Below are 27,793 nucleotides of genomic sequence, written 5' to 3'. Positions count from 1 at the left end.
GTAGTATGTGAGCGCATCTTTTGTCAGTGCAGCGGTGAAAGGGGTGGCCAGGTGTGGGAGCGGCGCGCGCGTGCCGGCCGCGTGGCGAGCGCGACGAGACGAGCGAACACTACTTTCTTCCGTTGCGCACTTTCTCCTGATCGGGGAGGGCACCCTTTATTTGCGATTGAATTATTGCGGAGGCTTTGTCCTATCGCCCTATACGGGGGCACGCGCTGACCGAACCGTAATAGGTAGTTACGTGGCCGGCTCGACCGTCGCTTTGTAAACGTTCGCTTTTACTTGGACGATGATCGTTTCGATTATTATCTAGCTAGGTTGTCCTGTCTTATCGTTTGACTTGGGTTGATTTGGAATTAAGAATGGATGCCTTAAATGTCGAGCGTGACTGCCTGAATCACCGCCCCTCGGCACTGCTGTAAATATTTGATCAGCTTATTTACGAAACGACGTTATGTAAAAGGGGTGAGAATCGTAGGGATATCCGTACTAAAGAGTAATCTTTTAATGTAAAGAAATATTAATATAATTTTGTCTCAGCAGTTGTTTTCTCCTCATTAAGTATTCTGATTCTGGTTAGGTCCCTTCAGATTTTTATCGACAGGAAGAGGGGCTAAATGAACAGACAACCGTCGTAGGAACGTTGGAATCTAAAAAGCAGAGAATGGCCAATATACGTATACTTAAACTGTTTTAAGATAGTAATATTAGTCCCGGAGCCAGCAACAGATTCATTCATGACCAAGTCCTTGTGCATTAACTTGTGCAATGTAGGTTACTATATTATAAAGCATGGTGACTGACAACTTCAGCACCGTCGGTGGGTTTACCAACCTATATGCAAAATCTCGAAAATATAAAATATCGTATCTGCTCTACCTCTGCGGTATTTTTTACGTAATTCGATGAGAATTTTTAGCAGTTGACACTTCATTTCTAATTATAATTCTACACCAAAATTTGACTCGCCGGAGGTTTTCGTTATCGAACTAGGAACATACTATTTTTATGACCGACTATGTTATTCACTAAGCTATTTGTTTTATTTTACGTTTTGGCATAATTAGAAACTGTAGATTATGTATATTATGCTCATTTTACAACTATTGACTAATTAAGCCTCCACCATCTCTCTATCTCAGAATTAAACACACCCAGTATCTTTTAAAATTTAATTTAGGATAAATTATATTCCCAATAGAATCCAAGTCATTACTTGTTAATTAATTATCAGTTGCAATGTTGTTCAAACCTCATCTTTTGATGAGCATTTTCTTTTTTTCAATAGGTAATATGGCATCGAAACTTAGAACCTCAGCTTTTAATAAATTGAAATTTTTAATAAAGCATCCATTAAAATCGCTTGTTAAAACTCACAAAGAGCCGATTTTTCAATCCTTGGTTAAAATTTATCCGTCCAATAAAGTATTAAACGAACATATTAAAATGTAAACTGTCAAATACGGACAATCACAATACATTTTTGAAATGGTAGTTTAAGAGCATGCGCGCACGAGCAACTTTGTCTCCGCAACTATTTTGTCTCCGCAACTATTTTGTCTCTCCACCCATGGGCTAGTATGAAAGTGCGCACGTAGCGACGCAACTCCCCATACAAATTGATGGGAGAGACAAAATAGTTGCGCAGACAAAGTTGCTCGTGCGCGCTAGCTCTAAGTTTTAACCAAGCATTGAAAAATCAGCCCCAAATATAATAATAACGAATACATACTTTGAAGGTACGGCAAAACTAGTTCTCTTTCAACCTGTGCTCGTCCACTGTTGGACGTAGGTCTCACCCATGGCACGCCACTTAGCCCTATTGTTGGTTTCTTGCCGCCAGTTTTTGCCTGCTATCCTACGTAAGTCATCGCTCCATCGTGTCATGGGGCGTCCTACACTACGTTTGCCGAGACTCAAAGTCACTCAGCGGGCTATGGAAAGAGCTATGCTCGGTATTTCTCTAAGGGATAAAATCCGGAACGAAGTCATTCGACAGAGAACTAAGGTTATCGACATAGCTCACCGGATTAGTAAGCTGAAGTGGCAGTGGGCTGGTCACATTTGCCGCAGAACGGACAACCGCTGGGGCACCCGGGTTGTAGAGTGGAGACCGCAAAACTAGTTAATAGGCTAATTTACACAATATCGCGGCCATTTCACAAAACGAGCTTTATAAACTTACGAGTTACATTCTGAAACTCCATGCCCAGATAGCTAGATATTTTATTATACCTACAATTATTGTTATGAAACATTGTTATCATGTTCTTTTGAGTTTTTTTTTTAAGCGTCGGTCGTTTCGAATATCTCTTGAATCAAATGAAGGCTTAGGGCCTTAAATGTGAAGAGACTCGGGTAAAGATAAGAACTTAAATTACGTCATGATCAAATTTTCAAATTTAATTATCGATTAAAAAAATCTAATATAATAATTACAAATATCAAGCTCTGTACGAATCGAAAATGTGATTTATTAAAAAATAAATCCCAACGATTATTTTACCGTTTGAGCTTTCTAGAGAGCTGAGATGGGAAGTAAAGCCCACGGCAGCTATAGAGACGGGTATGGCAACGGACGTAACGGCAGAGGCAGTAGTCACAACACGCCGCGCGTGGCTCGGGTGACCGGCGCGGGCGTGCGACAAAGTGACAATACGCAATAAATGCTCGAGCGTTGCATACACGAGACAATGTCCGCAGTGGAAGATTTCCAGCTTTCAAACAACCGATACAACCTATAGGGATACTATTTGAGTATCATAACCATGCTGAGTCGAATTAAATAATTAAATTGGTGGGGTGGTTGTTGTAAATATCCCTTTCAACGGACAACACACCATAGTATTTATTTATAGGCTTGTCATTTACGCCTAAACTAGTCTTATATTGACCTTATGATCCAAGATTTCTTGGGCCAAGGAGCAAAGGGCCAGGTTGATTGCAAATCCTAATTCATTTCATAATGTTTATGATTCATGATGTTTATTGTTTATATTTTTATTAATAACGAAACATCAGAAATCTATAATCATACATAATTGTATTAAATATATTCAAATACAGTGTTCCTCGTGATTAGTTATGCGAAATACTTGGTAAATTAATATGAATATCATTAAATTATATATTATAATTACGGATGAGCTGACCTTAGGAGTCTGAAAAATGAAACGATACCATTCGGCACTCGACTATTTTTGGGTAAATTTAGTTTTGTACGGCATCGGTTCGAAACAATTACATTACCTCTTTTTATTTGTTCCATCGCCGTACAAAAATCCTGGTCAAAAAGAGCAATATGTAGCAGTTAGGTGATTCGATGGATCTGAGAGATGACGTACACGTCACGTAACTATATTTTTTATGAATATAAAAGTTAACCTAGGTACCTATTTCGCTATTTAGCCGTCCGCGTCTTGCAAATGCCACGTGGTTAGAAGTTAGAACTTGGAACCTCGTACATTGCAACTCTTCGCTTTCCAGTGGTCTCAATAATTTAGCGCCTGAAATTTATTCCTAGGAAGTCCATAAAACAGGACATCAATTTTGAACTAAGGCTGTTTTTCTTTGCGTGATGAAACTAGCGAAGACTCTTTATAATGTTCATTTCCTTTTCTTGTTACTTTCATTTACAGTTGTTTGCAGAAAAAAAAAAACAAATAAATATTATTTATTAATTATTACACAATTCTCTTAGATGAGTTAAACTTATACCTTGAATGACTATAGCTATTATACCTATATATGGAATGGAAGACATCGCTTCTTAGCGATAAGGCCGCCTATTTTGTACCGCTCTATATTACTTTGTTTGTATTTTTTGTTTGTATTGTTTTGTATTGTTTTGTTTGTGTGTGCAATAAAGTGTTTATTATTATTATAGCTATTATACGTCGTAGTTATCGTGCCCCTAGTCCCAACCTTGACCGTGATCTCTTGCGATTAGCTCCAAACAGAACAGTGAATTTTGATAATCCACTATTTGGCAAGTTTCCAAATACATTGGCATAGTTTAAAAGCAAACTGGAGGAAAATGCCTGAATTTTTTTCTTTAAAATCTATAATATAGTATCTTATTTGGAACATCCTACTCTTACTGTAATTTATTGGAAGGTGGGACCTATAGTATGAAAGTTCTTAAATGTTGGATGTACTTCGCTAGTACATTCCAAGTTTTTCCAGAATATTTTTAATATCCAGTATGGAGGCAAAGGAATTCATCGATTGACTGGATGTGGAGCGCATCCACGCCGGGAGCCGGAAAGTTTCTAACATTTCCTGCGTTAAGTCTGGCGCGAGGGTTTTTTTTTACCTAACGTTATACTTTCTCGTTTTGTTCCTTGTCCTGGACCAAATTAGTATGTTACCCTTAAATTATTTCATAATATATTCAATTTAAAATGGACCAGCAGGTAGTGTGTAGTGTAAATGAAGCTATACAGGGTGTAATCGTTAAGTGTGCACAAGCGATTATTCCGAAACTATTGCAGATATCAAAAAACTTTAACTGATATCGAAACTTCGAAAGTACTTAACCTAATGAGTAAAATGGTCATAATAAATTTTTAAAAATAAAACGAGAAAATTACTCATTAGGTTAAGTACTTTCGATATCAGTTTAAAGTTTTTTGATATCTGTAATTGTTACGGAATAATTGCCTGTGCACACTTAACGATTACACCCTGTATATAGCTATATATTTTTCAACAAAGGAAATTTAAACCACTACTAGTAGACCGGGAGATACTGACACAAAATTTCGAGTCATTTGTAACAGGATGGCGGTTCTACAGGGGTCTTAGTACGCAATGACAAAAAGGAAAACGATGGTGTTAACACTGGTACCGGCGGCTTAGTCGCGTGGGCGTTAGTCGAACTCGTCGTAAAAATAGCGAAAGTCAAACGATTTGTAACACAAAAATTTTAGAATTTACCGATAGCCCATAAAAAAGAAGTAGGCGGTAGTGTCATGCCATACTTTTCCGGTGTGACTTACAGCCTGCCATACCGACGCAAATGTGTTGATTTAAAAAAAAACAATTCAACCATTTGTACCAGGCTAACTTTTGCACAGGTAACCATCGTCGTGTAGCCATTTACGAAAATCACCATACCATACTTTTCGGACGATTCCAAATGGTCGCCATACCGCCGAAAATCTGCAAAATTTTTTTTTTTCGCCAAACTTTTTGTACCAGTATTGCATTTGGATTTTTGGAGAGTATTTGATAAAATGTGACCATTATTATATTTTGCCATACTTCTAGTAGGGGGAAAAAGTGCTGCCATACTTCATAAATAAATTTATTATTAATTTATAGAAGTGAAGATTTCTACCACCTAGATCTTTGAAATTTTGTATTTATATTTGTTGAACCTCAAACTTATAGGAAAGATTAATGCCATACTGTTACAAATCGTTCAAAATACGAATAAAATCATACAATAAAAAAAAATCTTATACACATTCGCCACCTCCCACAGGTATGGCATTATCACACTTCTATTTATAATCATTCAGGAGTTGTTGAAAAAAAAAATTAGGGTGTTACAAATGGTTCGGCGAAAAAAAAAATTTGCAGATTTTCGGTGGTATGGCGACCATTTGGAATCGTCCGAAAAGTATGGCATGGCGATTTTCGTAAATGGCTGCACGACGATGGTTACCTGTGCAAAAGTTAGCCTGGTACAAATGGTTGAACTGTTTTTTTTTAAATCAACACATTCGCGTCGGTATGGCGGGCTGTAAGTCACACCGGAAAAGTATGGCATGACACTACCGCCTACTTCTTTTTTATGGGCTATCGGTAAATTCTAAAATTTTTGTGTTACAAATCGTTTGACTTCGCTATTTTTCCGACGAGTTCGACTAACGCCCACGCGACTAAGCCGCCGGTACCAGCGTTCACACCATCGTTTTTCTTTTTGTCATTGCGTACTAAGACCCCTGTAGAACCGCCATCCCGTTACAAATGACTCGAAATTTTGTGTCAGTATCTCCCGGTCTATAGTAATTATCTTATAAAAGTATAACATTTGGTTGAGTAATTGATCGCCCGGAGACGGATCCACCGTCATGGTAATACTATTCTGTGATATTATGCTCGGTGTCAGATTGCTCATCTGAGCAATGGCTTATCGCCAGTGATACGATGACCACCTGCGACGCATGGCCTATACTTAATACATAGTTATATCGAAAATTATATAGAACAATACATATTTGGTAATTTCCATGTTGCCTTCTCGCTGTCATCTTCGGTTTCTAAGGACAAGTGCACAGACCACAACCGTATCTTCGAAATCCATGTTGATAAATGCAAAAAAATTTTTAAGAAAAAGTTGCGTTGTTGTCGCTTTCGTGTGCGCATCGTCCAAAACTTTGCGAGGAGACAGCAACAGAGACAAAATAGATGCCGGGCAACTAAGTTGCGCGGCATCTATGCGCGCTAGCCCTTAAAATTCCATAAAATTAAGGTTCAGTTCTCCTGCACAGAATACGCGATAAAAGAGAAGCGGTCAAAAATAAATGTTCGAATTTATAGTATACGAAGTCTCGATTCGATGAAAGTGTTATCGATGTGCCATAATAAAAATAAATAAAAATGACGGTCATTTGCGTGCTCTCCACGCGGGCTAATTGACGCAAGTGGCGCGCTCCAGACGAGCATTTCCTCCGCGTTCGTTGACTCCGGTGCGTGCCCGACTGCCCGCGGACGCAGCACGCACTCCACAACATTGCCTTACATTTCTCCTCCAACAAAACAAACTCTCGGTACTAGCTACGGTCTCTGAATATCTTTGCACCTTTAAGATAATCATTCCTATGCTCGTCCGGATAGAGTCTGCATTTGGTGTTTCGCCAAAACAAATGACCGTTCGAGATGTCTGGAACTGTCTGCTGACTAAGGGCCACTTTTTGTTGACGAGCTGTTTTAATTACAAGATAAACGAGTGTTGCGCTTTTTTGATCGACTACAGTCTCCATTTGTATCGGCACAAATCATTTATGTTTTTCAGATTGGCTTATTCATCAAAAGCAATCGGTTAATAAATAATTAAATATATATTTTGATATTTGATAGTAAAGTACAAAAATTATTTATTATCATAAACTGTTGGAATATAAAGTTTTCGAATTGAAGTAAATCGAGACTGGCATCTGTAGCTCCTGAAATATGTAAATGGAGAATACAAGTTTGTTGGGACTTTCTATATGATATGACTATGATGGTGATGAATCAGTAATATTATTTATCTGGGACGGAGCGTGGCGTGTGCAGTGCCCGACGTAGCGACGCTGCTCTTGTCATGTGTGTGCGCCTGTTGCGATTTTATTTAACGCAAATGGATAGCTTCCGCCCTCAAGAAATGATGTTGTCAATTTATAGGAACAGGAATTATATTGTTTGGGAACAATTAGCTATGATAATGCCCGTCATAATTATGTGGAAAGTCAAATATAGGTACTTACTTATTTCTTATCTATCCGTGAAATGCAAAATGTTCAGTGATAATGCGGTTTTCTAGTGTTGAATGATAGCCTATTACATATACATATAATGAAAATACCTGCACCGTTTTTATATAAGATTATAAGAATAAATATTGTTGTGCTTTTAATATACATAAATGGCGAAGCGAGGTATGAAGAAAATAACGATCATGGAAAGTTTTAATTGAATAAGCTTGGAAATATATTATATAACCGTAGACTATACATACATTATATTCAGCGTGTAATTTGTACTTTAATGAAACGGGAAATCAAGCTCGAGCACTCTGTTCAATTATTATAGTAAGTAAAGTCACAGCGCATTGGGGAGTATGTTGTGACAAACAAACCTATACAATATACATATATTTAATAGTCTGAAGATCTATAAAAAACCGATGCGGAAGAATATTCGCCTTTACAAAATATAATTAATTTTCTAATAGCAAAAATATTACGGTTTCATAATGCAATACATTATACTCATGCATCTATACGTAAACATGGCATCGAACGATACACACGAAACGATCCAGAAACGATTGCTATCAGAGCCCAGAGGTGAGAGGTCATACACTAGGCCGGTTGTTGTTGATGGCGCGAGCGGCGAGGTGCACATTGCAGCCACCTGTTGGTGTGTGTTTTGCGGTTTTTGTTTGATGCCTGTATTGCTGGCATGAGCCCCGAGCCGTACCCATATGGACATGGTCAAATCCGTCATCCTCCACATACTTGGCCAGAGCCGCGCACCGGACACGCATATTTGTCCGCGGACTTGTCGCCAGTTGCAGTGGAGAGTCCGGCGGATACCAGTTTCTCGTATTATATTTAAACTAGCTTTCCGCCCGCGGCTTCGCCCGCGCAGTTAAAGAAAAACCCGCATAGTTCCCGTTCCCGTGGGATTTCCAGGATTGCGTCATTTTCCCGGGATAAAAAGTAGCCTATGTCCGTTCTCGGGTATCAAAATATATCCATACCAAATTTCATGAAAATTGGTTCAGTAGTTCAGGCGTGATTGAGTAATAGACAGTTACTTTCGCATTTATAATATTAGTATGGATTGTCTTGAATTTGCCTTTATTTGGCAAATTATGGTAACTTATTTTCAAATATTGGATCGTTTGACATTTCCGTCGTATTTAATTCAGAAAGCTAACCTAGCTCTTATAGCTATCATAATTATACCCTATTTGTTTCAATTTATATAAAGGTTTCGCGAAACATTTCAATTTTCAACATACTAAATAATAAATATGTTTTTTTTGTCGGTTTGAGCGCAGGTGAGAGTAGTTTGAATGGGAAAGTAAATTTTCGATAACCTTACCTTTTTGTCATATTATGTAGTTAGTTGATATGGCGTTGAGGTTGAATCTTTCTCATTCATTTTTCCATTTTGTGTGACATTTCATAATGGTAGTTTGAATATTGATACAAAATGTTCCTGTTAGGCAAACCGTACGTACCAATTGTTTAATACTTAGAAAAAAATTATATTTTATCAATAAGGTAATTATAACCTATATGGTTAATTAATAGCGAGTGACGTAATAATTTTGGCGGCACCGCGTATGAAATTGAGGCTCGGCCGGGGTCAGAGGTCATCGTACGTGGTCGCTCCAATCGTGTGGCTGGCCGTCGTCGTGCCGCGCGGCGGGAGGGGCCGCCCACCCGATTGGATGCGGCGGCGCGCAGGGTGCAGCGAAGGCTGTATGCACTCCGCCCAGCTGCCTCACCCTACGCGCAGAATCCATTTAAGTTTTACGACGGCGCCCTGAGAGGCTGCTGGAAATCCGATCTGTCTCGCCACGTAGCTTAGCCGGTGACAGGTGCGTGTTAATTACGCCTCTATTCATTAATGCTTTTGAAACTTCCTGAACTCGGCCTCCTGAAAATTAAACGCAGGTAAACGCGTCCGGGACGCATGTGTGACGTGTAGGCGCGGTGCCTGGATTCATGGCTAATCGTCTGCTCAGGTGAGGGTTAATGGTGGATATTTAGTAGACTAGTGTCCTTTCTGCCCTCGTTTGATGTTGATGGTCTTTAGATTTAGATTTCCATACCTCTTTACATACTACGAAGCGTACGATAAAATCACCGTGGAAAAATGTATTCCCATTAATCCAAGTATGTATGTTGTATTAAATGGTAGGTATATTGAATGCACTGAGGTCCTGCTATGTTCATTGGTTGTTTGATGTTGAAAAAAATAACAGTGCATGTGTTGTGATCTGTCTCTATTATGTAATGGCTGTGGCTGTGGCCTATGTAGTTTAAATAATTTATCTGCATGTCGATTCGATCTGTTTATTGTAATAATGATGGCATTTTCTCGCAATTTATTTGCATTTGCAGTTAGTTCGAAATCGGAGAGCGAGAAACGAAATTCTTTTTTATCGATCATTTTAAATTTTAATACCGAAATATGTGTTGAATCGAACCCTAAATTTATTTTGTACCTTTGTTAGGGCTTATTACAATTTAGAAGTCAGGTAGTCGTTGATGTTTTCATAGAAATAGCAACGAACAAACTGCCTCACACACAACCCGTCATTTTATTTAATTTAAAATTCCCTATATCAATACATGTACTTTTGCCAATTAGACTTACAAAAGTGCTTATAATTTTGCCAAAGGTTACAAATACTTAGAACATAGACATTTCTCGGAGAACAGTACGTGGTGGTGAATGAAAATTGTTTTCTAGAATATGATTTAGACTTGATTTATACATATATGCGTATTGCGTAGGTATCTGTTATCATTATGCCATTTAATTGGATAAGGGAGTAAATTAAGTTTATTATGGATTATTATTCTCCAATCACCCAATGAAAAAAATCGAGTAGTTGAGTCCTAATAATAATATTAATTGGAACCGGTGTTTCCTAACAGAATATCAAAATAATAAAAAGCGCTGTTTATCGTTAAAATGTTGGCCTAGTGTTTCTTTATCACCGAAAAATAGTTATTTAAAATGTCTCTCTTTGATTATAAATAATCAGTTGTTTTTGTTCACGTGAAAAGTGAAACGACATAAAAAGTAGTATTTATTTAGTAATGTGTTTCTTTACTTGTCTTATTGCACGCCTCATAAGCGAAGCGTTGAGGTGGGTACTACTGTCACTTCGCGCAAAACATCTGATTTTTCAAACTTAAAATGTCTTTATGTATCATACATTGCACTTGTAAGATAATACATACACACACATATTAAGAAAAAACACTATTTTTTACGTTCATGATATTTTTGATGTCATTTTTGTTATTTAAACTAGTTAAAAAACAGTTTAAAAAAGTTCTGTCTTGGACGTCCGTGTGTCTGTATGTGCGGATCCTATTTCTTGTTAACACGATAGCGACCAAAATACTTTACTAATCGAGTCTTTTTTTTTCTCTTACGCTTGAGTATGCTCAGGAATAGAACCCTTTCATTTTTCAGGGTCTGATTCGATGTGGTTTAATTGTTATTAAATAAACAAAAATAATAATTAATAAATATTTATTAAAAAAAATTATGAGGCGTGCACTTTTGGATTTTCCAAATTATTTATTTCTTTTATTACAAACACTTCCATGAACATGAAGTAATGACGACTCGAGATCCGGCCAAAAAAAAATTTGCTATAAGTAATCAGATTTGGGGATAATAGTAAAAGTACAATACAGTACCTGAAATGTAAAATCCAGCTCGTATTGGGTGCAAAAGCAAACGCAGCGTCACTGCGCGGACTGCGGAGTAGCACGTGTCGAGGAACGGGCCCGAAACTTGATGGATGGCTGCTTAGTCTTTGTGCTTTAGCCTTGCAGTGGGCTCGGGGGCCGGTTCAATCATCAATGAATCTGATAAAACCAGCTCTGAAATTCGATTCAAATAAATTGCAAGAGGGTTGGTGTAACGAACGTAACGGTTATTATTACATCGTCCGTGTAACAGCGTCATTAGAATATTATTTGTAAAGCTGATTTTTTGCGCGGGAAAGAGCTTCACGCTTGTTTGAGCACCGCATACCGATTATTATTATAAATAAAATTCAGCACCTTGTCGATACGAATGGGGTCGCTTGCTCCTTTGACGTGATGGATGCTTTTAGTTATGGGTTTTAGATAATTTCGAGGGTGAATTGTGGTGTTGTTTAGATAAATATAAATTTGGGATAAATTTTTATAAGCGAAGCTCCTAAGTCTTTAACAACGTAAACAAGTTTTGAAGCATGTAACCCTTGCAACAGTTACTTACAAACAAATCTTACTACTTATTATAAGAATATAACAGGCTGGATATATACATTAAAAGTACCTAGGTACTTAAAAATACAATGGCTTTTCGAGTAGGTATCACAATGATGCAACTATCTTATCGTTTCATTCGTTTCTCATACCCATGGTTCTCACATGTATCTCTTTTTTCCTGTTAAGAAGATACAGAGGCGTGCAATCTTGCAGTCTAGTTGCAATTTGCAGATGAAATTCATCATCATCAATACTCTAGCCCGCTATAAATCAAATCAGAGATGTGATGGGACAATTCGTAATCAATTCATAAAAATGACAAAGATAATTATGTTTCTTTTACTTTTAACTGTTCTTTACATATGGAATGTATTCGTACTTACTACTTAGAGCATTAAATTCGTAGGTACCTATATATTATAATGTATTTTGTAAACCGAATTTACACCTGGACAAATGGCAAAAAACTACCGAGTAAAATAGAATACTTAATACGACGTTTTGTTAAAATAGTTCAATACATCTTCGAAAAAAGAAATATTCTATAAGTAAGTACTTACTTACCTATATCATAAATGTAACCATAAAATATACTAAAAACCGGCCAAGTGCAAATCGGACTCGCGCACGAAGGGTTCCGTAGGTACTATAAATAGAAAAAAATCATTTATTGTATGGTGACCCCCCTTAATATATATACAGTGGTGGACGTTTAATTAGAAACACGTAATACGATGAAGGAGTCATCAAATTCATTTAACATTTATGTATTAACGTATTAGAGATTAAGTATGATTTCATATGTAATAGAACACCTGTTTATCTAGTTTTATAAGAAATTGCTTCATTTTAATCAAACGTTAGCTTAAATTAATAAAATTCAACAACTTTAAGTGAAGTCTGATTGTCGAGTATTTTCAGTCTGGACAACAAATTAGAAACAGCATGGTTCGAGTGTTCCAAAGTCAAAACCTGTTAAAATGCTGACAAAATTTTTTTTTCTTCTACAAATATTTGCACCGTTTTTTAAACATTCCATCTAAAATTTTTTGAAAATTAATTTGCTTTGCAGTATAAATGGGTAAAAGTAAGATTTGTGACCCATCAACAAGAAAAATAATTTTAAGTTTACATTTTGACAAAAACTGGAGTTACAGGAAAATTGCAAATCATTTAGCGTGCACTCACACACATCAGTCACCGTCACGGCACGTCACCGGACAGGATTAAAAAAAAATATGTATCAATAGTTCTAGAATGACTCTGTTCCCACACGACAGTCGCCGGCACGAAATCTATCAGTGACGTCACCGGTCAGGCACGTCAAATAATCTTTCCATACATGTATCATACTTTTATCCCCACTCACCCGGTGCCGTCACGTCTCAGTTCAGTCAGCGTCGTGCTACCGTCAATAATTGCTACATGTTCTCTAGCGTGACACACGTCTAATCACTGACTAACCTGATGTATGTGTTCAATGATTCAGTCAAACCGGCGACGTGACTGACGGACAACATGACGGTGACTGGTGTTTGTGGATACGTACACAAACCGTCACCGATCAGTCATCGGTGACTTGACGGTGACTGATGTGTGTGAGTACACCCTTAGAGTGTTCGATAAAAAGATATTCAATGCTACAGTTTATTTAAAAGAGCTTGGTACTTCCGATCAAGTGCCTAGAAAAGCTCGACCATGAAAAACCACTGCACGCGAGGATAGGCAAATGATTCTTTTGGCAAAGATGGATCCATTTAATACAGCCAGCTGACTTATATATTTATCCACAGTTACATATAAGCTATCATCAGGTAAATTTTTGTTTGAGAGGAAATCACGGAAAATATTTTTTTTTTTCATGTTCGAGACACCAGCTGACGTATAATACACCATGCTGTAACCAGCTGTATATTTTTTTTCGTTGAGATATTGGGTTAGCTACAATTTGACAAATTTTTAGCTGAGAGGAAATGAATGAATGTATTTTTTTTCCTACGTGCGTGGGAGGCTACAAACGCTCACCCCCCCAACCGAGCGCCAGCTGACGTTCACGAGGCTTCATCTATACAAATATTATAAAGAGGAAAGGTTTGATTTTTTGTTTGTTTGTTTGTATGAATTGAATAGGCTCCGAAACTACTTGGCGGATTTGAAAAATTCTTTCACTGTTGGAAAGCTACATCATTTCTGAGTGACATAGGCTAGGTTTTATCCCGGAAATCCCACGGGAACGGGAATTATGCGGGTTTTTTTTTGAAAACGCGGGCGAAGCCGCAGGCGGAATGCTAGTTATACTATACTTTGATGCATTTTACTAATTACCGCTTGAGAGGAACTTGGTCATAAAATCGGCTGCTGGGCTCCCGGACCATAATATTTTAATTTACAAGACAAATGTGAAAAGTAAATCGTAATAAACATTATTTCAAAATAAATAACATCGAACAATGCGTCGAACACAATGACAGATGACGCAGGACGCTTGCAAGAGAGATAGATATATGTGTCAAAACAAAAACTTTTACTTTTATTTCAATTTATCCGGTATAATTAAGACTTAATAGTGATACATATGATCATTATAAATACAAATAGGAATTAACAATATCACGAATACGTGGCACAACTAAAATTTTACCGATACCACCCGTGGTCATTCTCCTTTCGGGGTCATGTGAAAAAATTGTGAATACAAAAAATGTAGATCCTTTTATTACCTACAACTTCATTGAACTTTTTTCCGTAGGACTTGTAGTTTTGTCGGAATCCGCAGATATTTTGCTACGCAGTAGTTTCGCCGAGATTCGCTGCCGCATACGAATGCGTAGGTGTACTAAGGGCGTTATGGCTGGGTCACACTTTGATTAGTGCGAGTGCAGGTGATTTTTTTTTTTTTTTTTTTTTTTTTTATGCCTTAATATAGCAAACGAGCAGACGCGTCGCCTGGTGTTAAGCGATACACGCCGCCCATAAGCATCCACTCCACTAGGAAGTGGATGTGTTGCTGTCCTCAAAGGGATTTGGAAGGAGTTAGGTAGAAGGGGCGAGGATGGGAGGGAATGAGTATAGGGAAGGAGAGGATGGGTAGGGGATGGGAAGGGATGTGGGCCTCCGGACCCCTCACTCACCGTACGGAACGCGACAGTAAACTGTCACTATGGCGCCGATATTCTGTGAGGGTGTGGTACCTTCCCCGGTGCGAGCGTGGCCCAATTCGTTCGTATTTATTAACTACGTGTGGACAGCGACTGTTTACTGCAAGTGTTTAGTAGGCTGTGTAGTAAAGTGAATAGAAGCGTGTTCTATTTTTTTGCGAGTGGACTGCGAGTAGCCACGTCCCGCGCGCCCTCCCTTCCACCTCACTCGCAGTGTGCCTGCCTAAACACGTCTGGACACGAGTGTTTAGTGTTTAGTGTTTAGCGTAGTGTGTAGCGTCGCGAATTGCACCATTGACCTGCACTCCCACTAATCACCTGCACTCGCAGTTGAATTGGACACTACTCGCACTACACACCTGCACTCACACTAATCAAAGTGTGAACCAGCCATTAAGGAGCAACACAAGTACATAGTTATAAATTATAATACATAATTGAAAAACACAACGCGATTTATTAATTTATGATTATTTTTATTCACAAGTTATCAATGCATTCGATTCTAGATGTAAGATTTCGATTTTTAGAGTAGGTACCTAGTCTCTGGTACCTTTTTAAAAAAAAAGGTTTATTGACACATAATTGTAGCGACGTCAGTTCTTTACATCAGAAATTGTTTATTATGTTTATAATGGTTTATAAGTAAAATAAAATCTTAAAATTACTTGTTATATTATTATAAATATGTAATCGTAATTGAAAAAAGTGTAATTGACAAATGTGCAGTTCTAACAAAACGAAATATGTTATTCTTTGTCGTCTTTACTAGGTTACGTTGTTGTTGTTGTTGAACTGTCAAATTTTGGCTATTAAAATGGTTCTACTATAATGACGAGGCGGCGACCCTACTAACCAAACAAACATTGAATGTATTAAGAAGTGGTAATTTAAGGGTCGAGTACGCTCATACAGGGTCATTCATCTGAGGAGTAATCCTAACATCAAGTTCTCAAGGTCGGCTCTACCTAATGTTGGGGAGGCAGCAGCATCTCTACAGGATGTAGGTACATAGAGTGCAAAGCTCGCTTTGAGCAAGAATGTCGTTCATAAAATAATTATATAACGCGTTTTATTAGAGAAACAAATCTTAAATGGAGGCGCTTATCATTCCCTCCCACTTACACACGGCCGTACGGTATGCAAAAAAATAGGGTAAAGTAAAATCACTAAAATGTATTTGATTTTCCCTATATAATACATAGTTTTTACCATAAATTTTCAATGACAATTATGTATTTACGATAGTAAATAATATTTTATAGGAACTTGACCTATTTTTTTTTTTCGCTGCGATAGGGGAGCGCTTGACCACGATCTCGCTTGATGGTAAGCTGAGGCCTGAGATGTGGCCTAAGATGGAGCGTGCTTCCCTAGAATGTACCTGTTCACCCTCCTCCTGAAGACCTCCATATTGTACTCGTCGGGGAACACAGATTCAGGAAGCATGTTCCAGTCCCTAGCGGTTCGAATAAAGAATGACGACCCGAACCGCTAATGGCTGGTTCACACTTTGATTAGTGCGAGTGCAGGTGATGAGTAGTACTACGTGTGGACAGCGACTGTTTAGTGCGAGTGTTTAGTAGGCTGTGTAGTAAAGTGAATAGAAGCGTGTTCTATTTTTTTGCGAGTGGACTGCGAGTAGCCACGTCCCGCGCGCCCTCCCTTCCCCCTCACTCGCAGCGTGCCTGCACTCGCACTAATCACCTGCACTCGCAGTCAATTGGACACTACTCGCACTACACACCTGCACTCGCACTAATCACCTGCACTCGCAGTCAATTGGACACTACTCGCACTACACACCTGCACTCGCACTAATCACCTGCACTCACACTAATCAAAGTGTGAACCAGCCATTAGTCCGGGTACATGGAACGTCAACCATATGGCGATGCCTAGAATCTGTGCGCCTCGACGAACGATGGAAGAACGGGGATGGCGGAATTAGGTCGTGCAATTCCGCAGCGCACTCTCCAAAGTGTATCCTGTAAAAAACCGATAGACTTGCCACTCTGCGGCGATGAGCGAGGCTCTGGAGTTTTTTGCCTACTAGCACATCGTCGTTTATGAGCCTCTTGGCACGCCTCTCTATCGCCTCAAGCATCTCCAGCTGGTACTTGGCAGATCCATCCCAGAGGTGAGAGCGCGGAGACAGCCTGTAAGGACAAGTTCATGTGTTCGGCCATCGCCTCCCGTAGCGACTGATTTGTGCCGCACTGGCTCGCGCGCTGGATGCATATCTCTCCACAACAGTGCTATCGTCTGCGTACCCATAGATACCGGGTCTCAGCAGATCGTTAATGTGTAGTAGGAAGAGTGTTCCGGAGAGAACTGATCCCTGAGGGACCCCGGCATTAATATCCAATTGGTCGGACGAGCAACCGTCGACGACTACTCAATTGCAATGTTTACCCAAATTTTTTTTGTGAACTCCATTGTTTCATTGTTTAAAAAAAAATGTTATAAAAAATTAATGTTTGACCATATATTTTCACTTTAAACAGTATTTCTTTTTTTTTTATTCGAGTAGACATATAGGAATATTTTTCAAAGATATCTGTATATGTATAAAAATAGCAGTAGGGATCTCGAACAGATAGAAAAACGTGGAGGGGAGAGCGGAGACACAACTGCGTACAATGGAATTTCTCGGTCGGTTTCATTTTTAAACGTACTCTATTGAGTACATTTAAAAAAATAGGTAATTAATTACGACTAATGAAAAGAAAAAAAAATATTAGTACCAAATCTGTTTATTTAAATATACATATTACAATTATGTACCTACATTATTATTTAGTTGAAATGATAATATCATCGTGAAAGCGTTCTATTAGTCGTTTTTTAATAGTTTTTTCTACCGCGATATGCTCTGCAGTGATGACGTTTTTCAACTTTTGCATGGTAAATTTTCAATCATCATTCTCTTCTATGTGGGTACTTGTATATATTTGCTCCATTGCTGCATCTACCATTCTTAGATTTATTTTCTTTTCAACATTACTGAGGTGAATGAATCCGAATGATATTTTGCTGCAAGTGTCTCTGTCGGTTATACCAGAAATCCTTTTCTAGATATCTCGATAATAATCGGTTTTCTGGACGGCTATAAAATTCGTGATGGATTCATTCAAAGTTGAAGTTTTGATGTATGAAATCTGACAACGCCGGCATTTTTTTGTATGCAGATACTAAAAAGACCTCGTCTACTCGAGAGAATGCCGCAATTTGAACGAATTAACCCGGAAATTGAGAGTAGCAGAAGAAACCATAAAAATAATAAACGGGTATTCAGACGTGTAAAAGACAACTTTTTTCGGTGATGTTGCACTTGCAGTGAGCAACAGGGGGGTCATTTTGAAAATTTATTGTAATTAAACACCTTGTAATTGGTTTTGTTTTGTTTGCATTAAAATTTTGCACTTACCACTTTCAGATTTCAATTTTTCGATTGAAGCCTTATGAATAATAAAATGAAATTATCAGGGTAGCTACCTCATAGATAGAGTAAGTTTTTGGGTAAACTTTGCAATTTATAGTTTAAAAAACAATATCCCACATCGATCATAATAATTCATTCACTATAACTCTAATCCGAGGTGAAGACCCCCAGGCACTATATTATTAGGCCACCGTTTAAGATTCGTTTCTTTAATGAAACGCGTTATACCTTAATAATGATGACAAGTCAAACTAGGTTTACTGCTACCATTTATTGCATCTATTTTATTAGGTACGGAGTACGGCCTACGGAGTATTTGAAAAGATTTTTTACCCAAAACATGTATTATAAATTTATACTAATTATGCTTATAAATTATAATATTTATACTTATTCGAAATAGATTGGCCATAAAATTGTCGCAGATATCGTGCGCGATATTATTAGCAGATTGGGACGCTATAGGAGAATGCTTTATGACCCGCATATGCATCGGTCCCGATAGTGAGAGCGAGGTATGAATCAGCGGTGACGCAGCGCGGCTGGCGGCGCACGCTCACTCGCCGGCCCTCACTCGCTGCGCTCGAACGGCTCTTACCTCCCGACATTTACCTCCTCGTCTTGACGTCGGGATATTAAAAAAAATATATATATTTCGTTGCTATCATATAATTACATACCAATAATTAGTAAATTGTATGAAGCATAATTGGATTTCTTTGCATAATTCGAACGGCGAACTCGCGTTTCGACTTGATTGACATTTCGTGGGTCTAGTAAGTTAGAACTAGAATTGAGGACCTTTGAAGGGCGTCGGGCTGGAGCAAAAGGTAGAGACGGATCATTGTGCCCGGGCCGCTGTAGATTTGGATAGCGAAGCGGGACACGAAGTGGGTGACGCCTGTACCGGACGAAGTAGGCGGTGTCGGGCGACCGCCCTCCACGGGCCCCGGACAATCACCGTAGAAAAGGCATGGGCGCGGGGCGCCGGCACGCGGATTCAATAACGAATATACTTCACGAACTTCTAAGTAGGGATTTGCCGTGAAATCTTCGTTATATCGATAGTTTTTTTTTTTAACCTCGAATTTTCTTTATGATAAGATTCGTCATTGGCAGCCTTACAAATAGTATAAAATAAACATCCAAAGCCATAAGCAAATCGAATTTTAATTGTTTATGAAGTCGATGTAACATAAAGTTTTTATCTTTATTTAAGTTGTATGTCAATCATTATTGCGTGAAGATGACGTAATTTAATTTTCTGTAACATTTTACAGAATCAAAAATATTTGGGATACAGAGCTCCTTTGAAACTGTCCTTTCCTGAATGACAAACTGCACATTTTAAAAGATCCCCTGAAATTAAAAATAACTATTTAGCTAATAACAGCCATCCTCAATAAATGTATGAAGAGAAAAAACCTAACTGATAACGATTTCTTATTGCGGGGTGGCATAGGCTCTACATTTCACATCTAACCGGGTGAAGCAAAAGAGCTAGTGACGCATACATACAAATTAATGTTTTTCTCGAATATTTTAATCGATAAAATAAATCGATATCGTCACGTCACTAGAACGCGTTGTGAGCTCCCCGCGGGCCCCGCGTCAGCCACGCCCAGCGCGCGCATTCTCAAACAAAATCTACACGAAATTGATGAAAGGAGAATCGAGTCGGATCGGCGTCGCGTCGCCCGTTCGGTTCAGTCACGCACGTCAGCCAGTCGGGTAGCGATCTTGCCAGCGAACCGTACGCGCGGCGCACACGTGCCCGTACCTAAACCACGCCGCTCTGCTCTCGGTGCCTTTGCCCGCTTCCCATATTATGTAATACAAAAATAAACTGCGACTCAGTAAGCGGAGCACGTGTGCGCACCGGCTGTCGTACGTCGCCGTCCATCCATCCAACATTCAGCCAACAATCGTGACATCAATCATTCTTACCTATCTACAAAACCGCATCGCATCAATTACCTGACGATTCGCTAGAGATTCTCAATTAGCTCTAGTTAAGTGCATCGTTATCTGGACCTGTGAATTGTTTGGATCTTGAATCTTCTTGGTGTTTTTGTGTTGTGTGTAAATAATTGTAATCAAGTGAAATGTCCAACTCCGTGGAGCAACAGTTTGGCGAGCTAAGTCTGTCTCAAGACGAGCATGATCAAATGTACGAACAGGAAGATCATCAGGACAGGTTCGATAACTTCTAGTATTATGTTCGATAACTTTCAAACAATGTATTCATCGATATAAGTATGCCGCGTTTCATTTATTTTACACATCACTACTCAAATGTGCATTCATGGCTCCCCGTCCAAGATCACTATATCTATCTCTTTCGTACACGCCGTGGTGAACAAGGACGAACGTTCATTCTTTAAGACTATGACGTATACAGTGGACAACTTAAAAAATATATCCCGCCGTTTAGTACGTTTAATCTTGGATTCGCATGGAAAATCGATATCTTCGGAGTAGAATAACAAATAATATATATAGCTATATCATATATTATGTAATAATAAATGCTTTATTATAAAATATCTTTTATGATGTAGCGCCATCTTGCTTAGGCGATGGGTCTTCATTAGTATTAGGTTAAATAATTTTCATGCTATATTCATGTCTCCGCATTACCTATTTACTCTCCATAATAAAACTTAAATTATTAACACAATATATACGACAAATAATTTATGTTTGGACCGAACCGGCTCTGGAGAGCGCGTCGGCCGTCGACCGAGCTTGAGTTATGCTGGCCATACACCATACTTCCTATCGTCCATTCGGCATGACGCTACCGATTGGATCAGTTAGAACTGACCATGTGTGGGAGTGGATTGGCATTATTTGGCATGATAGTTATACTTGACGGAACAATCGAATTTCGATTCTTTTGGCTTGATCATGGCGATTGGATCATGTCGATTGGACCGTGTATGGCGGTATGCGATCGTCACTTCAGTCTGGTCAATTTTCTGGTCATTTTTCGTCCAAGCTGAAGCATAGGCGCTTCGCTCGCTTGGTCGATAAATATGAAAGTATATGGATGTTTAGATGTCAACGGTTACGGATTTGAATAAGATTTGTTTGGGAGATAGATGAAGTACCAGATTACTTAACACATTGGGTACTTCTCATTAAATAGGTACATATATATAACAACAATCTTCCCGGCATATAATCCTTTTTTTGTTTCATTTTTACGAATAAAACGCCCAAAACGGCTAAAACATCGTCGTCTGTCACCGGTGATGCCATGGCTTCAACTGAACGTTGCTGCCGATTGGACAATTCAAACGTTGTGTGTGTGGTCTCTATGGACAAACTGCAGATTGGATCAAGCTGCAGCGTCATGCCGATTGGACGATAGAAAGTATGGTGTATGGCCAGCATTAGAGAGAGATGCCGAAATTTTGGGCGCCATGTTTATTCTCGTACTAGCTGCTCCGCGCGATTTCACCCCCGTGGCTCCACTCCTGTTGGTCGTAGCGTGATGATATATAGCCTATAACCTTCCTCGATAAATGGGCTATCTAATACCGAAAGAATTTTTCAAATCGGACCAGTAGTTCCCGAGATTAGCGCGTTCAAACAAACAAACAAACTCATAAGCTTTATAATATTAGTCCCATGCCTTGCCCCATGTGTACTGCCGCTATAATAGCGGCAGTACACATGGGGCCAAAGCGTTGGGCCAACGTGTTGGGAAAAAATGAAGGATATCAAGGTTCCTGTTCACACATTGGCGTACTGATCATTCTGCATTGGCGCTTCAAAGATGGACGTAGTCCGTAGAAGTTCTTGCAGCCACGGCAATATGTGCACCAATAATAATGAGTGTACTCTGCCGTCTACGATGATACCATTTTCCAATCTCTATTGTCCTTTTTTTTATTTCTGTATAAATAAAACATTATTATGTTTAGATTTTTTCAAATGTTTAAAATGTGTACATTTTACATTTAATTTAATATTAACTACCTATAAAACGAAACTTTAAAGATTATAATATTATTATATTAAATGATAATATTATTTATGTAATAAAGCACAATTTGATCAAAATCATGCTCATTGAATATTGTTATTTAATTTTTAAGAACAAGTAACTTATTAATACTATTTTACTCATTTTATAAATATATTCATTTTTTTATCTCATTGTATGAATAATGAAAGTGAGATAAGAAAAACATCTAGAATAATATAATAATAAATAGAAAATAAAACATCTAATTTATTGAGTCATATGGTTTTTATTAAAGTGAAACTTTTATTACATCGTCTCAAACTTTTTGGTCTGTGTAGCGCATGTCGCGTGTATCGCGGCTGCCGAGTAGGTATACCTACTCGGCAGCCGACCGTCACGCGACATGCGCTACACAAAGCAGTGTTCGGAACCGTTCGAACAGTTTCACTTTTACCGTGGTTTCATAAAACCACTCAACATTTTTTTTTGTGTAAGTAGTTCATGCCGTGGATTCCAAATTATTCCTTCATGTGGATACAATTCTACGAATTGTAGAACCTCAATGCTTGTCCACATCGGCGCCGCCATCGCTATCGGAACATGGTTAAACGTAAATTTCATTGCCGCGCAACGATACTGTCTCCGCTGACGAGTAACAACAAACTGAACAAGACAGTGAAGACTAGGCATGGGCGTTGAATCAACGGACTAGTTAAATTAACCGTCTATGTACACTCAACGATTCAACTAGTCCATCGTTCATCAACGGACTAGTTGAATTCAACGACTAAACAAAAGAGTCGAAACGCTCGTCAACGCGTCCGCGACGGTTAACTCTTCGACGTGGCCGTATAATAGTCCACTGTAGACGGCTAAACGACTCGTCGTAGACGGCTCGTCAGTCGACACGTTTGTATCAACTACCAACTTGCGACGCGACGCGTCGCGAGTTGATAGTTCAATATTTTTACCGTTAATTCCGTTTGACTTTTAATGAGATTACTATGATCAATGCTCGAAATATTGAAAAAAAGAGATTAATATGTATTAATTTGATATTATTGAATTGTCTTAAAAATTTAAGATATTTTTTTTATTCAGTTAATTTATTACATATCATAAGGATTACCTACCTATAATAATATATTGAATAATGTTAAAATATCGACTATAACTAACGACTTAAAACGACAAGTTAAAACATAAACAAAAACTTGGTAATAGATAGGTGATAAATATATAATTGTTAAAAAACAGCTCTGACTTTTTCTTTACTAGAGACAACCCTGACATTGAATTCTTTGAAAATCTATAATTCGTAATAACTTCGTGGTAAGAATGTGGAATTTTACATGTAGAGTGTAGACCTCAGTTCAAGGTAACGAACGTTCGATTACCAATACCGTCGCGCGTCGGTCGACCGTGTCAATTCGTTTCAGTTTACACATCGACTAGTCGAAGATTTTAACTAGTTGATCGACTAGTTGATGAACGACATTTAACGGTCTAGTCTCGTTGATGAAAAATGCGTCGACGACCCATTCCTAGTGAAGACACCAACGTGTGAACGCTGTTTGCGGAGCGCGCCAAGATCCTTTGATGTGTGCACAAAAAACCGACAACATTCGGTTGGCCTGCCAATATTGGCGCCAACTAGGCTAATGAAGCCAACATACCGCCAAGTAGCTCTCTACACGTTGGCCCAACCCGTTGGCCCCATGTGTACTGCCACCATAAGTCTTGTGTGTGTGTCTGTCCTCCATAAGAATTTATACGAAGCTCGGGCAGTCGTTGGCGGAAAACTTATGCTGTATATATATATTATATATATTATGAATAAAAATCGACATTCTACAATGACGGCTGATCAATGATCATAGTACATATCTAGGCTCTCTACAGTCTACAGTATATATATAGACTACACTATCGTGATTCGTGATAGCCTCTGCTCGCCCAACGTTGCCCATTGTAAAGAGGACCATTGGAATTGCATGTTCGTAACTGACGTCGCGTCGCTATTCACACGAATTTATAAATGTGGTACCTACTTGAAAGTATTAAAAACTAAAAAGTGAACAATCAGCAACCCTTATCTATAACATGAATTTAATAATTGCAATAACCAGTTCATACACAGTATGTACACCTTCGATAATATTTATTATAATAAAAAAATAAAATCCCTAGAAGTTTTCTTAATAATAATACATAATTTGTGATGTAGGTTAAATTTTCTTTGGATTTTGCGAGAATCTATGAAATCCTAACATGTACACATACTAGGATTTTAAAGATTATCGGTTTGAATGAATTAGGAACACGACTGGTGTGTAGGTAGGGAATAGGGATAGAGAGAGAGATAACTAGATTAGTGCTATAGTTATGGCATAAATTTGTTGTTCTTATGGCCACAGTCGACACTTCGGCAGTCGCGAATGTATGCCTTATAATATACTAGATTTCCGCCCTTCCGCCGCGATTGTGGTTTTTACGTGAAAGAGTAACAAACATCCATACATCCATACTTACAAACTTTCTACCTACCTAACTACCTTTATAATAGTAGTAGGATTAAAAGTACCTACGTGTCACTGTCCGCGATGGACTCTCAACTACTGAACCGATTTTAAATTTGATACACCCCGTGTGATGTTTGATCTAACTTGAAAGATAGGATAGGTTACATCTCAGTTTAAAGTCGTCAATTTATTTTATTGCAAATTATTATTTGACAGTCACAATAATTATCTGTTTGCTCTAATAAAATTAATAAACCATTCTAATCTAACAATACATCTGTTGACTAGTTTGAGTAATTAAGTAATAGATGGCGCTATTTAATAGATAATAATTTGAACGCTTTACGCGTTTGACCATATTCGTAACTAAGACTAGGGTCAGCTACCTAAGTACATTATACTAATATTATAAAGAGGAAAGGTTTGTATGTATGTATGGTTTTTACGCTTAAAGTACTGGACCGATTTTGATTAAATTTGGCACAGATAATCTTTAGACCCTGAGAAAGAACATAGGCTACCTTTATTGCGAAATATGTACCACGGGCGAAGCCGGGGCGGACCGCTAGTGATTTATAAAAGGGAACGCAGATACCACTAAGCTAGTAAATGAAAAGATTCCGTCTCAATAATACGTGCAGCGATGCGGAATGCGGTGTGTTATATAATAATAAATGGCTGTTTGCCCGCCAGCGGTCCCAAATTCCCGCCCGGCCTCCTCTCCCCTCAACCGCTTTCTCAGAAGCAAGGGGAGGTTTTGTTACTCTTAATCCTTTCTTTGTTCGTCGAAAATAGCTGCGTGTGATAGAATAAGTTTGGCTCTTTTTGTCTTAGCCGTTGGAACATTGCAATTTTTTTACATTAAACAACGTTTACAAGGTTACACATTACAATTAAAATCTTATAAGATTCTCAAAAAAAAAAGATATTAATAATATACCTAACTACGTTAAAAACAACCGAATTCAAAAACGGAAAAGTAAAAAAAAAAACAACTGATATTATTAATTACAATATATTATTTAGATGTCCTATTAATTATTAAATAGGTTTGAAGTCAGTGCCAAGCACTAAGCACGTGCATTTCAATTAAGTCATCGAGATCAGACAAAAATGCTCATAAAATAAAAACTACTGGGCCTATCCGAATAAATTTTTTATGGCACCAATTCGACACCATTTCGCATCAAACACAAAAAGAATCACGTAAATCGATTCACAAACCTCTGAGTAATCGGTGTACATACATAAAAAAATATACCGGTCGAATTGATAACCTCCTAATAATTGACGGTTGCCTGGAAGAAATGGCTTATAGCCATAAGGCCGCCCACTGTATGCCGATTGTATCTTTTATTTTGTGTCGTCTTAATCTTGTATTTCCTATACAGTGAAGAATAAATAAATAAATAAATAAATAACCTCCTCCTTTTTTTTTAAAGTCGGTTAATAATTATCACGTAAATTATTATTGGAGTAGAAAGTTCGGTATTGGAATCATGGCTATCAAAAATCTCGTAGAAGGTTTACGAAAAATTCCGGATATTGTTTCTTTTAGCACATTATTTAAAATTTATGTAAGTCATTCACATGAATAAAGTTATTTAATGTCAGTAAATTACGTTTATATTGAATATATTGCATGAATAAGTTTGTAATTCATAGATGACCGCTACCCTCTTTGGAACAATATGTGAAAAAAATAAATGTTTACCCCACACGCCCTCGCGCTTGGACCCCTGTTGAGGATGGTACACATCATAATGCAGGGTAAGGTTTGAGTACAAACATTCAGGGCCAATTTGCGTGAAGTCTATCAAACCAATTACTGCGAAGGGCTTCGAGCGTAGCTTTAGCAGGAGCCCTAGTTACCCGTTATTTGATTTCGGTACTGAATTGTTTCGGCTATGTTGCGATTACAATGCAAGTTTATTTCAAATATGTTATCGATCGAGGTCGTGTGCAGAGTTCAAAATTTTCGTCCGTCTATCACGGAACCATCTCCGACAATGTCAAGGGCATTGTGACTTGTGAGATGAGAGGAGACATTTGCGTAACAGTCGGGGAAAGTGGTGTCGTAGTACGGTTGTCTATTTATGTTGTTCAGTTTCATTATTATTATTCTTGCGAGCAAGTTATAGCTAGCGCGCTGGTTCAACTAGCCGGCTGCAGTGTGCACCGAAACCTAATGAACTATTTATTACATTGCCATTTGCCATTTCGCTCCACTTAGTAAAGCAATTGAAAAATATGTGCTAAAATTATAGATAAAAATATAAAAATATATAAGTATAAAAATATAGCTCCAGTGCATTCCTTACAACATTGAATAAACACACTTGCGGGTCGGCTATTGATTTTGATTACTTTGCTGTGCTAAGTATAGAATTTTGACTTACTCTGCCGAATTTTAAATGGGATGTTGAGTTGAGGTTGATGTAGAATTAACGCTTCCTTTTTCCCAATAACAGTGTGTAGAGTTACAAAATGAAGGACAGCTTTGAGTCAATGGTTATCTATCTGTATGCAGACGCGGTGTGGGCTGGCTGCACCTGTCGGCAGGTGGCGCCCGCGCACGAGCCAACAATCGACTCCACCAGATTGCACACAGCTTTTTATACCCCTCGTACTCTTTAATACGATTTAAATCGATCGTTTTTATCCAGAGATATCGGCATCGGATGTTCCTTTTTCCTGCCCAGACAGCTTTCGGATTGAAAATTACTACGTTTGCCTGATTGCCTCGCGTCGCTGCCGCTTTATCCTCACTTGTTTATCTTTGTTTTTTATTAGTCGCATTAAAGTGTGTCACTCAGAACGTCCACATGAATGCTCTTAACACTTAAAAATAAAGGGCAGATGGAGGCTTAACATAAGTTAGTTGAATACAATCTCAATAAATACTCAAAATCTTTGAGGCTGTTAATAGCGTAGACATTTCTACAATTTTCGTGGAACTGTCA

The 27,793-nt window shown here is 38.3% G+C and overlaps 1 protein-coding gene across 3 annotated transcripts in view; it reads left to right on the top strand.

The window, feature by feature from the left end:
• The window catches only part of Imp (IGF-II mRNA-binding protein), a 56,630-nt gene that overhangs the window by 8,836 nt on the left and 20,001 nt on the right, over nt 1-27,793 (top strand). For 2 of the 3 annotated variants that reach the window (XM_089695976.1, XM_089695995.1), the window contains exon 1: nt 19,991-20,529. The exons of the other annotated variant lie outside the window; for it this stretch is intronic. In XM_089695976.1, coding sequence (XP_089552102.1) covers nt 20,438-20,529 — 92 coding nt within the window. In that variant the 5' untranslated portion in view covers nt 19,991-20,437. Of the gene's footprint in view, nt 1-19,990; nt 20,530-27,793 lie in introns of those variants that run through there. 3 annotated transcript variants of the gene reach the window in all.

Source organism: Colias philodice, chromosome 1 (genome assembly GCF_061535455.1).
Source record: "Colias philodice isolate Cphi_HAF_F1 chromosome 1, ilColPhil1 Martin Lab GWU primary, whole genome shotgun sequence".
Taxonomy (NCBI): domain Eukaryota; kingdom Metazoa; phylum Arthropoda; class Insecta; order Lepidoptera; family Pieridae; genus Colias; species Colias philodice.
The sequence above is the reverse complement of the archived record's forward strand: the minus strand, read 5'-3'. Positions and strand labels throughout refer to the sequence as shown.